This window comes from Pseudophryne corroboree, chromosome 12 (genome assembly GCF_028390025.1).
Source record: "Pseudophryne corroboree isolate aPseCor3 chromosome 12, aPseCor3.hap2, whole genome shotgun sequence".
Taxonomy (NCBI): Eukaryota; Metazoa; Chordata; class Amphibia; order Anura; family Myobatrachidae; genus Pseudophryne; species Pseudophryne corroboree.
In genome coordinates this window covers 71,052,215-71,067,172 of record NC_086455.1, presented here as the reverse complement: position 1 = coordinate 71,067,172, position 14,958 = coordinate 71,052,215, and the positions used below count along the sequence as shown (strand labels likewise).

Sequence of the window (14,958 nt, the reverse complement as noted above, 5' to 3'; positions counted from 1 at the left end):
GCATGTCAGGGAAGAAGATCGTAGCTGTGCTAAATTTAGCACAGCTACGATCAACTCGGAATGACCCCCATAATTTAATGTATCTGCTGGTGTGGGCAGAGATTCCCGCCCATTACTGTCATGTGATCATGCAGAGCCAGTGTACAGAAGGCTGGCCGCTTACTGATGTCACAAGAAGTTTCACAGAAGCACAGTGAGCATATTCCTGCCAGGTCACACACAAATGGCCGATGTTCTGCACATATATCTGAGCCGCTCTGCACATGCGCCACAATTGTTATCGCTCAGAGATGCAGAACAGAATGGGATGTATGGTCTGGAGTTAATGGGAATGGCCAAGCAGACATGGGTGTGTCACAGGTGCATCGGTATAAGCAGCCGCGTCCAGAGTTGCTGAACCGCTGACCTAGGAGGTCATACTCAGACGGAGCAGCTGCACCTGTCATAGGGCTGGTGGAAGTGTCGATGGTGCATCTTTCGACGCTTCATGACGGAAATGCACCACTGCAAGACATTGCGAGTCGGCATCTCAGTCTGTATAATCGACAGTGGTATTAGTATAAGACACAGCAGCATCAGCCACATGCTGCATTTCTGCTTTTTTAGTATAGGTAAATCACAAATCCTTTATTGGGCTCACCTGTGAATGGTAGTATACTAATGTCAGATATGTCAGATGGTGGTTGTACTCCTGCCGTACAGCTCTCCTCTGGGTAGTGTGGCTCCCTGTAGGGCAGATCCGAGGCTGATTCAAATGTGCAGTGTTCACTGGAAGCTGTTTCTTCAGACTCACACTGTGTGGACACTTCCACTGCAACATAAAAAGAGTTTTATTACCTGTAGGAACCAAAATAATAAGGAAAAAAAACTATCATGATCTTTCAATACAGTTAACATTAACCACTTAACTGACAATTTTTACCTTCAAAAGCGTTAACATTATTTTTAAAATTTATTTTATTTAATAAAGTTGAAAAAGTATTTTTTTAAATATTTAAACATTATATTATGCACATCTGCAGAACGGATCTCTTTGTCAAAAAACGGGGGGACAGGGTGGGACGACGCAGTTGCATAAAATCTGACCATGCAAGTTAAGTGGTTAAAGTGAGAACTGGACTCAGGATAGAGTGCAAACACAGATCAGGACAGGCAGTGCTGTAATGAGGATAGAGTGCAACACAGATCAGGACAGGCAGTGCTGTAATGAGGATAGAGCGCAACACAGATCAGGACAGGCAGTGCTGTAATGAGGATAGAGCGCAACACAGATCAGGACAGGCAGTGCTGTAATGAGGATAGAGCGCAACACAGATCAGGACAGGTAGTGCTGTAATGAGGATAGAGCGCAACACAGATCAGGACAGGCAGTGCTGTAATGAGGATAGAGTGCAACACAGATCAGGACAGGCAGTGCTGTAATGAGGATAGAGCGCAACACAGATCAGGACAGGCAGTGCTGTAATGAGGATAGAGCGCAACACAGATCAGGACAGGCAGTGCTGTAATGAGGATAGAGCGCAACACAGATCAGGACAGGTAGTGCTGTAATGAGGATAGAGCGCAACACAGATCAGGACAGGTAGTGCTGTAATGAGAATAGAGCGCAACACAGATCAGGACAGGCAGTGCTGTAATGAGGATAGAGCGCAACACAGATCAGGACAGGTAGTGCTGTAATGAGGATAGAGCGCAACACAGATCAGGACAGGCAGTGCTGTAATGAGGATAGAGCGCAACACAGATCAGGACAGGTAGTGCTGTAATGAGGATAGAGCGCAACACAGATCAGGAAGGCAGTGCTGTAATGATGAGAGAGCGCAACACAGATCAGGACAGGCAGTGCTGTAATGAGGATAGAGCGCAACACAGATCAGGACAGGCAGTGCTGTAATGAGGATAGAGCGCAACACAGATCAGGACAGGCAGTGCTGTAATGAGGATGGAGCGCAACACAGATCAGGACAGGCAGTGCTGTAATGAGGATAGAGCGCAACACAGATCAGGACAGGTAGTGCTGTAATGAGGATAGAGCGCAACACAGATCAGGACAGGCAGTGCTGTAATGAGGATAGAGCGCAACACAGATCAGGACAGGCAGTGCTGTAATGAGGATAGAGTGGAACACAGATCAGGACAGGCAGTGCTGTAATGAGGATGGAGCGCAACACAGATCAGGACAGGCAGTGCTGTAATGAGGATAGAGCGCAACACAGATCAGGACAGGTAGTGCTGTAATGAGGATAGAGCGCAACACAGATCAGGACAGGCAGTGCTGTAATGAGGATAGAGCGCAACACAGATCAGGACAGGCAGTGCTGTAATGAGGATAGAGCGCAACACAGATCAGGACAGGCAGTGCTGTAATGAGGATAGAGCGCAACACAGATCAGGACAGGTAGTGCTGTAATGAGGATACAACGCAACACAGATCAGGACAGGCAGTGCTGTAATGAGGATAGAGCGCAACACAGATCAGGGCAGGTAGTGCTGTAATGAGGATAGAGCACAACACAGATCAGGACAGGCAGCACTGGAATGAGGATAGAGCGCAACACAGATCAGGACAGGCAGCACTGGAATGAGGATAGAGTGCAACACAGAACAGGACAGGCAGTGCTGGAATGAGGATAGAGCGCAACACAGATCAGGACAGGCAGCACTGGAATGAGGATAGAGCGCAAACACATACAGATCAGATAGAGCATAGACATAGGAGATGATTAAGAGGTGGACGCTAAGCAGTAGCCACTGCAATTTTTATCGCAGCTGAACTGTGAATTATGCTATTGCAGCCAATGGAATGTCTACTGAAATGTCCACTGGCTACTGCTGTAATCCGCAACATCGCACATCAGCCACACCATCAGACTGACAACCATAGGTTTGCTCAGAATGTCCAACTTTATTTGGCGTTCAGTGTCAGAGGAACTGCTTCTTCTGACACCCCCACCGACTTGAGCCACCTCCTGTGCCACTGCACAAGAAGGCCTATCAGGACTGCATGAATCTCCATGCAGTTCCAATCTGCAGCCGCTGCATGCACCCTTACCACTGCACTCTGACCCTTGAGGCCTTCATGCCCTAGTCTGACACTAGGCAGCACTGGAATAAAGATAGCGTGCAGACATAGAGGGTTATTCAGAGTTCTTAGCAGTGTTTGCTAAATTAGCAAAAACTGCTAAGGATCAAATCGCATGCTGGGGGCTGCCCAGCACAGGGCAAGGTCACCCAGCATGTATGGCGCCACCCTTCAATCATATCGCAGGAGCCCAAATAGAGGGCAACCCTCTGCATAAGTAGCAGGCTGTGTATGCAGGAGTACCTCTATCATGTTTCCAATCGCAGGTGACATCATTGGGTCACCCCGAAAATGGCCATGACACGTCTGTGTTTCCTGATCTGTTCCCCCCACACCGTGTCGCCACCCCAAACGCCCTCCGCCTGTCAATCAAATTGCGATTGCATCCTTTTGGGATGCGATCACAATGTGGCTTCCCTAGCACGCGCACTGCGAACGTTGCGCATTTGCAGACGGCCAAATCTGCATTTTTGCAGACCTAGCGTCCACCTCTGAATAAGGCCCAACTGCTAAAAAATATCCTGCTGCGATCAACTTGGAATTACCCCCATTATGCAACATGCAGATTCTTGTACTATGATAACACATCTTAAAGGGGTCTATTCATGAAGCAGTGAAAAGAGTGGAGAAGTGAGCCTGTGGAGAAGTTGCCCATGGCAACCAATCAGCTGCTGCGTACAATTGTACAGTATGCAAATTATAAATGTTACTTCAATGCTGATTGGTTGCCATGGGCAACTCCTCCACTGGCTCACTTCTCAACACTTTTCACTGCTTCAGGAATAGACCCCCTTATTATTGTCATTTCTGCATCATTTAATAAATACTTTGTTCTTTGAACTATTTTAATACTTTATGGTTTTTAAATAGGTTCCACATAGTTTAGACATGTATAGGTTACAACAGGCATTACTGAAATAGGAACAAAGGGACCAAACTATTAAAAAGCAAAAATCCACCTGATTCATATCTATATTAGTAGATCAATAGTCACACAACCTTGACCATTCTGCACTGTGTTGTGCTTTCTATCTACTGACCCCTCCATGGCTCGAAAATTAAGATTCCTCATCTGTTATTTCACTTGATCTTGAAAGTGGTCTACACGTTTATATTGTTCTGCAACACTTCGTTTTGACATACCTGTCCGTTGGTGAAAAGAGACAGAGATGTCAGCTAGCAAACTTTTTTTGTCTTTTAAGCAAAGAATGTCTTCTCCTGAGCCTGTTTCCTCTCCATCCAGTTCTGTTTGCAGTTTTCCTTTAGTTCTAGATACTGTTTCATGATCGTTGTCTTCTTGTGAGATGCTGTCCTTTACTGCAGTTGCGTCCTCTGCATAAATCAATGACCCCTTTATCTCTCTAAGGTTTAAGAGTTCAGTCTCAGATTGACCACCTCTTACCAGCATAGACGTGGTTTCAGAGATGGGTCCATTTTTTTCAATCCCCTGTGACATTATTTCAGAGTAAGGATCTGAGTTTTGTTCTGAACTTTTTGTTAAAGAACTATCTTCTCTACAATGCTCTAATTCAGCAGGCGCTGACCCATGATCATTTACAGAGGTGACAGAAAGCTGGATCTCATGTTCTGTCTCTCCAAGCGCTCCCGGGTCTCGTCCCCTTAACTTAACACTATCATCTCTTCCTAGTTTTGGAATGTTTGACACTACAGATTGAAACTGTTGGCTCACAACTATAGCAGGGTCCAGACTGTCTGATTTCCCAGTGCTTTTGATATCTTGCCTTTCAGATATGCTACTTACGGTTTGCTGGTAAGCTTGACTTAATATAATTTCTGTGCTCTCTTTTTTATCATCATCAGACCCACCTTTCTCTGGTCCAGTGGTTACAGCGATATCCTCTGTAGGCATTTCAGGATTCATTGCAGGGGTTTTTGTCTCATCAACTGTCGGTTGATCCACCACAAACACCTCTTTATCACCCTCAGCATTGATTTCCATAGATTCACCCTGATCTGTACTCAGATTCTTTGATGTTCTTTCATTGTCACTCTCATCCTCACTTTGGTGAAATTCTTCTTTCTTGAAATTGTTCTTTGACCCAAAACCTAAAACATCTTTAATAGCGAAGTTAAACCATTTTGACTGAGACTCTCCCCTATCATTGCTGTTATTACTTTCCTGGTTAGGTTCCTGCGTGTGTGTGGAAATATTTTCGCCATCTGTTTCAACTGCAATATGTTTATGTGGCACCAGAGTATCGCTGTCCTCTTCCTGAGGCTCGGCCTCTGTGTTTTTTTCTCTAAAAGGCAGAAACTTTTTGATTCGGCCACCAAACCAACCAGATTTTTCTGTCTGAGTCTCCTCCAATTCTTTGGGTTCACCTTGTTCATTGAAGGCAGTGTTTCGATTCAGGAAACCATCCTCTGTTTTAAGGTTGTCCTCCATCATTGTGTCTTGTCTTTCATCAGCTCTACCCATGCCAAACCATCCTGCAATGCCCGAAGAAGGCCAAGCTGATTTGTCAGTGGTTTCCTGCTCTGATTGTTGTTGGGTGATGTCAGCTGGGACTCCATCTGAAGAATAAAATATGTAATATTTCAATATCTGACAGTATGAACATTTGCAGATTGTTTTAAAAACTTCTGTGGCCAGGCTAAGGAGTTTACTTATTAAAGCTTCGGCCCAGGGAGGTTAGGGTTAGGCTGCGGACCGGGGAGGTTAGAGTTAGGCTGCTGGGAGGGGGGATAGGGTTAGGCTGTGGGAGATGGGGGACCTAGGTTTAGGCTGCAGGCAGGGGTGGTTAGGGTTAGGCACTACCAGGGAGGGTTAGGCTGTGGAAGGGGGGGGGGAGTTAGGTTTAGGCTGCAAATAGAGGGGGTTAGGGGGTCAGTGAGGATTTTGATCACTGGGATGCCACAGTCGGTATTGATAATGCTGATTTGATTACCTTATAACCTTCACAATAATGGGTAAGAGACACAGTACGCAATTGGCGTATGGGGTACCGTAAGGGTACGCACTTAGCGTAGCATACGCTCGGCCGTGATCGAGACGCACATGCGGCACGCTCGCTCACAGCTTAATGCGTGGTGTCGAGCACGCTATAGGCGGGCGACTACCATAATGCTACGCTACCAGCGTAGCGGACGCTCGAGACCACGAGGAGATCACGAGCGGCGCAGACGCTCACAAGATGACAATCAGTAAACCTTGAATGTAACACACAGAAAGGATACTCTTATACTGTAAACCTTGTACTGAAACACTGTAGCGATATAACGCTGCTTAACCTTGTTAATACTAAAGCTGTTTGAGCGATCGAGACGCTCCTATTACCCACTGCAATGTAATGAACACACGATACCGTGCTAAGGTTCCAACACCTTTACTAACAAGCTTTTAGTTATATTGAAAAGGGGAAACAGTTACAAGTCATACACTACAAACTAACATATAATTCTAACAGAATATCTAGACAGAAATATACAATAGCGTCACAATCCTATACTATAACAGAGAGAGGGAATGGCCAATACAAACAGAGAATAAGTTGGTTTGCAGAGAATTACTTACACACACTGGGAATGATCGCTGCGCAGCGAGAGCTGCCCAGGCTGGCTGATCTTATATACACTGAGTACAGTATACTACAAAGGGACCTATAATCTCATTGTTCATTGGACACAGGAATGTCTCCTCGTATCATAACAAAAGGTCATAGGTTAGTTTGAACAGGTGGGCTGTGACTATTTCAAACTGCTCAGGTGGGAGGGAATCTGAAGATTCCCGCCGCATGGGTAATGAATCGCAAATATATGAAATGTCCAGAATCTACTAATGGCCATAACTATACGCAGGAGCGATTAATCTTTACCTAACCAACACCGGATTGTTGCTATTAAAATGTTCTTTAGTTAGGTACCAGACACAGCTGTTCAAACCCTGTCTGACCCTTCGTACCATACAAAGAGGAATTCCTCTGTCCAGCGACCATTTACATTAAACAAACTTACAGTCATTATTAAGGGGAACATTATCTATAAAACATACTATTTGGTGTTATTATTTAACGATTGAGTCGCCCGCTAGACGCACACAAACTCTACCGTAAATGCACATACCACGCGCTCGAGCGCATGGCCGAGGCGCCATCACGCGGCTGCGAGTATCCGCACGCACGGGAGAGAATGTGCACGTGCAGCAGGCACGCGCATGAGGTGAATATATGGCAACGTGTAGCATGATATTTTTCTGACTTTGACAGTCCACCCTTTGGCAGTCACCAATAACTGCCACTTCCTAAAACAGTTCAAAAAGAGAAAAATATATGTCATAAGTAAATACATTTCTATGATTGGGTAAGGGAGAAGAGAATAAGGTGGGAAAAAGGTATGACCTAGTGAGATAGTAGAAGCATGTGTGTATGAGTCCATGTTTGAGGGGTCATGTATCATCGTGCCGTACGTGTTTTAAATCAAGCTTCGAGGTATTGCGAAGTATACATTTGAATTCCTTCTTATCCCGTATTACGGGCCTGTGGATGGGCTGTCAAACTTTGCCGAGCTCTTTTCGGCTTTTGGTTGCAACAAAATGGGGGAGCACATTTTAGTTGATGATACATGAATGGGGGGATACGTGAGTGCTGATATCTGTGCCTATATTCCCTATCGACTATGTGTGTCATTACCTGAAGGTTGTAGAAATTAAGATAAGAAGCAATTATGGTAAATGCAGTCATAAACTATGTGAGTTTAATATACATTTGTTGATTGAGGTCTTGTCTTGTGTCTTGTCTCGATGTACATGTTGACTGTAGTCTCCCGATGCTTTTGCTATAATTGCTTGAGCAAAAAGCTTTCTCAATGTCCATAGACTTACAATCTTTAAAGTGTTGGGCTATCGTAAAATTTTAAAGTCACTAGGGATATTGGGGGTCTATGGCATTGTCCATCAGTGGTCTGTATATAAGGTTGTCAAATTCTTCTTCCAAGCGGATGTCTTTGTACCTTGGAGGAAAACAAAGGAGAAACGGGTGAAAGAAACGGACCGTGGAATCACATTTTCATCACAACATTGTCTCTATCGTTGGGTCATACATCAAATTAGTTGTTGTTTGTACAGTGTCCTCGCTCCTTAGACTCATCACCCTGGTATTACTTTTACGCTTCGCTAAAACCCGAACGCATCTAAATATCAGGCCAACCAATATGGCGACTCCCAGAATACACAAAAGAAATTTCCCTACATCCATGATAATACCTTGGGCCCATTCTCCTAAGCCCGAGAACCAATTTCGTGGGTTCAACCATGACACCCAACTGGTCAGCTCATTACCCACAGCAGCGAGTGTGAGATTGTGTTTCCTTCGAAACTCCCACTTTAATTGTAAAATGTCATCCATCTTTTGGTCAATGACCTCGGCTGGGTCCTCCGTGCTGTTTGTAATGTACGTGCAGCACTTGATTCCATATTGAGTTGCCAGGGTAACACAATACCCGCCTGTCACAGCTGTGAGGTAATTGAGAATCATCCTATGCTGAACCAGTTCTGTTTTGTAGGCTTGTAACTCTTTCCCAGTGTACCTGAATGTGTCGTCATACATTTCGGTGATATTGTCTAATAAATTTGCAAGCGCAGATATATATTTGTAATTTATCACTCCTCTGGCGGTACGAGTGATATCTAACGCGAGTAGGAATTGAATCCCGGTGGATTCATGGATCAGGTCAGAGGCCGGATGCTCTGTTCTCTCTATCAGGTGCCGTTTAACGATGTGCTCGTAATGAGTGTGAGTATAAGGAGCTTGGGCACTGCGGTGAATATCCTTCATTTTGTTATGGGTTACAGTCATTACTTCAGGCAGTACTTTTCCAATATAGCACAATCCCTCTGAGTTTGGGGCAAGCCACTTATACGCCTTCCTCCCGCATATGAAATATGCATCATCGGGGAGAACATATGGGACGGAGTGTGACATAACCATATTACAAATTTTCCATGTGAACTCTCCTAACCCTAATTCTCCCATCTGTTTAGTACACGTATCAGTTTGTACGATCTGTGCACAGTATCCTGGTGATACTTCTCCAACTCGCATGATCCTACTTCCTAAGGTGTACCTATACCGAAAGAATTTCCTATGGTCGGCTATCTGGCGTATAAGTTCTGTGTCTATGGGCAATCTGTCGGCTCTATGTGAGAATGTCATGGTTTGATTACTCCATGACACTTCCCAATTTCCCGACTTTCGGGGATTGGAAATGTTAAAGCATACTAAAGACCTATCCACATGATATTGGTGGAGCTTCAAACTAGGAGGACTAGAGATATTAAACCTCTTGTCCACCGGCCTCCCACCACTTAGCTCAAGTACCTCTCCTACCGTTAAAGGGAATGGTACTAGTCCTGATTTGCTATGGCCTTGAGGTACTTGAGAGCATACCCAACAGTCTGTCTGATTTAACACTTTACCCACTAAGGAGTGATAGTCACTCAATGGATGCCGGTCCATGTGGACATTAAAACTGGACTGACATTTCTTTATGCACCCTTCCTCAACTATATTGTCACAATGCCTACAGATGCAGTTCTCTTCAGCTAACAATCCTTCACAATTCCTTCTATTGTCAATGCTACCAGATCGTTTTCTGATACTCGCCTTTACTCGGAGATTATGTTGTTCTTGGAAGTCTACGCCTGCATCCTGGTCATCAGAACCCATTCCCGATCCTTTCTCGACCTCCATGGTACTCTCACTGAAACAGACTGCTCTGGTCAACATCATGGTCAACAGGAAAATCCGGATCACAGTCTCTTGGGGCAAGTCCATCTTAGAGGAGTAAAAGGAGAAAAATAAGAAGGGGGAAAGGAAATAGGAGGGAGGTGGGAACTGGAGAAAATAACAAATGGGAAAAAGAAATCTGGCTCGACAAGCTTCCGGTCTTGTTATTCTCAGCGCTCAGGTGTCGTCTCAATCCTCCCTGAACAGACACTCTAGTGATACAACCTCTACCGTCTGTTCTTTATCACAGGACCTCTCTGGGTCAGTGACCTTTTTACAATGAGACGAATGGACCCAAGTCTCTCTCTCGGCAACCTTCAAAGCAGTTGTGCTGGTCAATAAGACTTGATATGGTCCTTCCCATCTGTCAATAAGGCAACCTGAGCGTAGAAAATTCCGTATCATTACATAATCCCCAGGTTCAATGTCATGACAATTACTGTCTGGCAAATCAGGAATCACCAACTTTAGATTATCATTCTGATTCCTCAATTGCTTACTCATCTTAACCAAGTACTTTACGGTTACTTCATTGTTACATTTCAAATCATCCTGGGGGTTAATCATAACATGGGGTTGTCGACCAAACAGAATTTCAAAAGGAGACAGATTAAGAGGGGACCTGGGGGTGGTTCTGATGCTGTATAATACAATTGGCAAAGCTTCCGGCCATAACAGTCCTGTTTCAGTCATTACCTTGCTCAATTTATTTTTACTCTTTCCACCTTCGCGCTCGCCTGGGGGCGGTACGGAGTATGCAGCTTACTATTAATTCCTATCAACTTACACATTGTTTGAAAGACTTCACCTGTGAAATGGGTACCCCTATCACTTTCAATTATTCTAGGGATACCGTACCTACACACAAATTCCTGCACAATTTTCTTTGCAGTAAATACAGCGGTATTTGTGGCCGCAGGAAATGCTTCAACCCAATTTGAGAACACATCAATACAGACCAAAACATACTTTACATTTCTACAAGATGGCAATTGTATGAAATCAATCTGTATTACCTGGAAAGGACCATCTGTCGGAGGGATATGGGATGGCTCTGTCGGTATTGCCTTTCCGATATTCTTCCTCAAGCAGGTGAGACATGTCATCGCTCTTTTACCCGCGTGGGAAGAAAATCCTGGGGCGCACCAATAAGCTCTTACTAGCTTACACATCCCTTCTTTGCCTAGATGAGTCAGCCCATGTGCTGCTTCCGCTAGACTTGGAAGGTATGCTCTGGGTGCTACTGGTTTACCCTGTCCATCTGTCCAGAGTCCTGTGGACTCCTGGCCATATCTTTTTGAACTCCAAACTGCCTTTTCCTGCGGGGAACACAAATTTAGCATTTCACACAATTTCTGTGTGTTTACAGTATTAAATACCATCAGTCGTGTACTATCTGTTTGTATGGGGTTACTAGCTGCTGATTTAGCAGCTTCGTCTGCTCGGCTGTTACCAAGTGATACCGGGTCTTGGCTATATGTGTGAGCTTTACACTTGATAACAGCCACTCTGTCGGGTTCCTGTATCGCTGTTAGAAGTCTTTTGATATGGGCTGCATGCGCTACGGGTGTGCCAGCTGCCGTCATGAAATTTCTGAGGCGCCATAGGGCTCCGAAATCATGGACTACTCCGAATGCGTACCTAGAATCTGTGTAAATATTGGCTGACTTGCCCTTAGCCAATTCACATGCTCTGGTTAGGGCAACCAGTTCAGCAACTTGTGCTGAGTGAGGTGGGCCTAGCGGTTCTGCTTCTATGGTACCTTGGTCATCTACGACTGCGTGTCCAGTACACAAGTCTCCCGAGTCCGTCTGTCTGTGACAACTACCGTCAGTGTAGAAAGTAAAATCTACATCTTCCAGTGGGTTGTCACTGATGTCAGGCCTTGCCGTGAAATTTTGGGTCAAATATTCCATACAATCATGCGTGTCATCCCCTGTATTAAATCCTCCTTCGCCATCACTCTCATCCTCCACCCTTTGTGCCTGTCCAGGCACACCTGGGAGATACGTTGCAGGATTTAATGCGCTGCATCTCCTTATGGTGATGTTTACGGGGGCCATCAATGCCAATTCCCATCTTGTAAACCGCGCTGATGAGACGTGTCTGGTTTGGGCAGAATTCAGTAAGGCTGACACTGCATGTGGTGTATGAATTGTGAGGTTGTGTCCTAGCACTACATCTTCGCTTTTCGTAACTAGCAATGCTATTGCTGCAACACTTCGCAAGCATGTGGGGAGGGATCGCGCTACCGTATCTAGCTGAGCGCTATAGTAGGCTACCGGCCTGCTGGCATCACCATGCTTCTGGGTTAATACACCTGCTGCGCACCCAGCACTCTCTGTTCCGTACAGCTCAAAGGGTTTCCCATAGTCTGGCATACCTAATGCTGGTGCCTGCGTTAGACACTGTTTAAGTCTCTCAAATGCCATCTCAGATTCGTCTGTGTGCGAAATCCGATCAGGTTTGCTTGATGAGACCATCTCCTGCAAAGGTAAGGCCAGTATGGAAAAACCTGGGATCCAGTTACGGCAATACCCACACATTCCTAAAAACGTTCTAATCTGTTGCTGGGTTTGTGGCAGGGTCATGTCACGAATTGCTTGAATTCTATCAGCGGTAAGGTGTCTCAGTCCTTGTGTTAGACAGTGTCCCAAATACTTCACACGGGTCTGGCATAATTGTAACTTGTCTTTGGAAACCTTGTGTCCTGTGTCTGAAAGATGAAATAGGAGCTGTTTCGTATCTCTCAGGGATGCTTCCAGTGAATCTGAACACAGTAGTAAATCGTCCACGTACTGTATCAATATTGATCCACTCTCTGGTTGGAAAGACTGTAAACAATCATGCAGAGCTTGTGAGAAAATACTTGGACTGTCTATGAAACCTTGTGGTAATCGAGTCCATGTATATTGAACTCCTCTGTATGTAAATGCAAATAAGTATTGGCTGTCAGGGTGCAGAGGTACCGAGAAGAATGCGGAGCAGAGGTCAATCACAGTGAAAAATTTGGCAGTGGGAGGGATTTGCATAAGGATGACAGCTGGATTTGGTACTACGGGGAATTGACTCTCAACTATTTTGGTGATCCCTCTTAGATCCTGCACTAATCGGTAACCCCTCCCCCCACTCTTTTTAACAGGGAAGATGGGACTATTTGCAGTGCTGGACGTCCTTACCAGAATGCCCTGTTGTAGCAAGCGCTCTATTACAGGGAAAACTCCTAACTCCACCTCTGGCTTCAGAGAATATTGTGGGATTTTTGGAGCTATCCTACCATCTTTTACTTGCACAACTACTGGGGCTACGTTTGCCATCAATCCAGTGTCTTGTCCATCCTTGGTCCAAAGTGATTCCGGTATCTGGGAAATCATTTCCTCTACCTTGGACGGACACCTATTTACAACAACAGTGTGTGACATTAATCTTGTTGGGGAGTCTAGCATATCCTGCGCTTCCTGAGCGTGGTTTTCGGGTATATCCAAGAACACACCTTCAGGAGTACAGTATATGACGCATCCCATTTTGCACAGTAAATCTCTCCCTAGGAGATTAGTCGGAGCCGATGCAGCCAGCAGGAAAGAATGCTTGGTATGCAAAGGCCCTATCGTAATCTCTGCAGGTTTGCTTAAAGGGTAGTGCTGTACTACTCCTGTTACTCCCATGGCTGGAATTGTTTTACCAGTGGTTCTCATGCCCACGGTCGAATTTATCACTGACTTGGCCGCCCCCGTATCTACAAGGAAATTTAGAGATTTACCAGCTACATCAATTGTGACCTCGGGTTCACTTCCAAGGTTCGCAATTAATTTCACTGGCTGCAGATTACAGGTGTGGCCTCGCCCCTATGGTGCGTGGTGGCCTCCCTGCATTGCGCTGGCAGCTATTACCTATGAAGGGGGTAAATGGGATCTATCAGTGACTTGCCAGTCTCTTTTTGGGGGATACCTTTTTGTTTCCCCTGCGTGTGGCTCATAACTCCGTCTCTGCGGTCCTTGATCCCAATTTCGTGTGTCATGTCGTTGTCTAGGGGGTTGATATGATTTTTGTGCATTCTTTGATCTACAGTCTCGTGCATAGTGTCCCTCTCTATGACAGTAATAACAAGTTACCACATTTGACTTACCCACAGGGGTCGGAGATTTATACAGAGGTTGCCTGGTGGTCAGGGCCTGTATACTTACGGCCATTAACTTATCACTCTGCGACTCCCTGTGTTTGGTGATATTCCGATCATGATCAACAGCGGCCTCTCTCAAAGTAGCCACCGACAGACCTCGCCAACATGGTTGGGTGGTCTGTACCCTCGTCTTCAATACTTCCTTTAAACCATCCATTAACACAGATACTGCTACTTCTCTATGATTCACATTTGTCTTAATGTCTTCTATGCCTGTATACTTAGCCATATCCTGTAGTGCCCGATGAAAATAATCAGCTGCTGTTTCTCCCTCTTTCTGTTTGATGGAGAAAATTTTGTTCCATTTGACAACAGCTGGAAAATACTCTTTTAACTGTAAATTTATTCTCTTTACATTATCTTGGTTGTACACATCTGTAAGGGGTACATCCTCATCTAATTTACAGTCAGCTAAAAATTTCGCTGAGTCGACATTGGAGGGTAAACATGCCCTCAGCAATATCTGCCAGTCTTTGTTATTGGGCTCCACAGTATTTCCTAGCTCTCTAATGTATTCCTGGCTTGCAACTAGATCTTTCCTAGGATCAGGGAATTCAGACACCATTGATCTTAATTCCATTCGGGAAAAGGGGCAGTGCATGGCAATGTGTCTGAGAGGAGTGACTCCTGAAGTGTCAGTTTTCCCATTTGGCACAGCAATTACCCTAACGGGATTAAGTCCAATAACATCATTCTGAGTAGATTCTACAGCATGTGGTGAAATGGTTTCAGTATATTGTATGGTGCCGTACTTACCAGTTGATACGATCTCACCTGTCCCTCCACTAGGGGCCTTTGATACTAATCTTACGGGTTGGGCCGTGCCCACTGTTGTTTCTGCTATGGTGGCTGCTAGAGAGAGTGCCGATATTGTTGTTGGTTCATCCTCTTGGTCACAATCCTGGGGAAAGTTTAAAACAGGGTACAGCTTGCACGGGTTAACATTAGCATCA

General features: G+C 45.1%; 1 protein-coding gene across 4 annotated transcripts in view; it reads right to left on the bottom strand.

Moving 5' to 3' along the window:
- The window catches only part of MIA2 (MIA SH3 domain ER export factor 2), a 298,404-nt gene that overhangs the window by 255,881 nt on the left and 27,565 nt on the right, over nt 1-14,958 (bottom strand). For 3 of the 4 annotated variants that reach the window (XM_063947624.1, XM_063947626.1, XM_063947625.1), the window contains exons 5-6: nt 4,910-5,617; nt 641-811 (exon numbers count right to left, since the gene is read on the bottom strand). In XM_063947624.1, coding sequence (XP_063803694.1) covers nt 641-811; nt 4,910-5,617 — 879 coding nt within the window. The remainder of the gene's footprint in view (nt 1-640; nt 812-4,909; nt 5,618-14,958) is intronic. The other variant, XM_063947627.1, reaches the window with a different exon arrangement.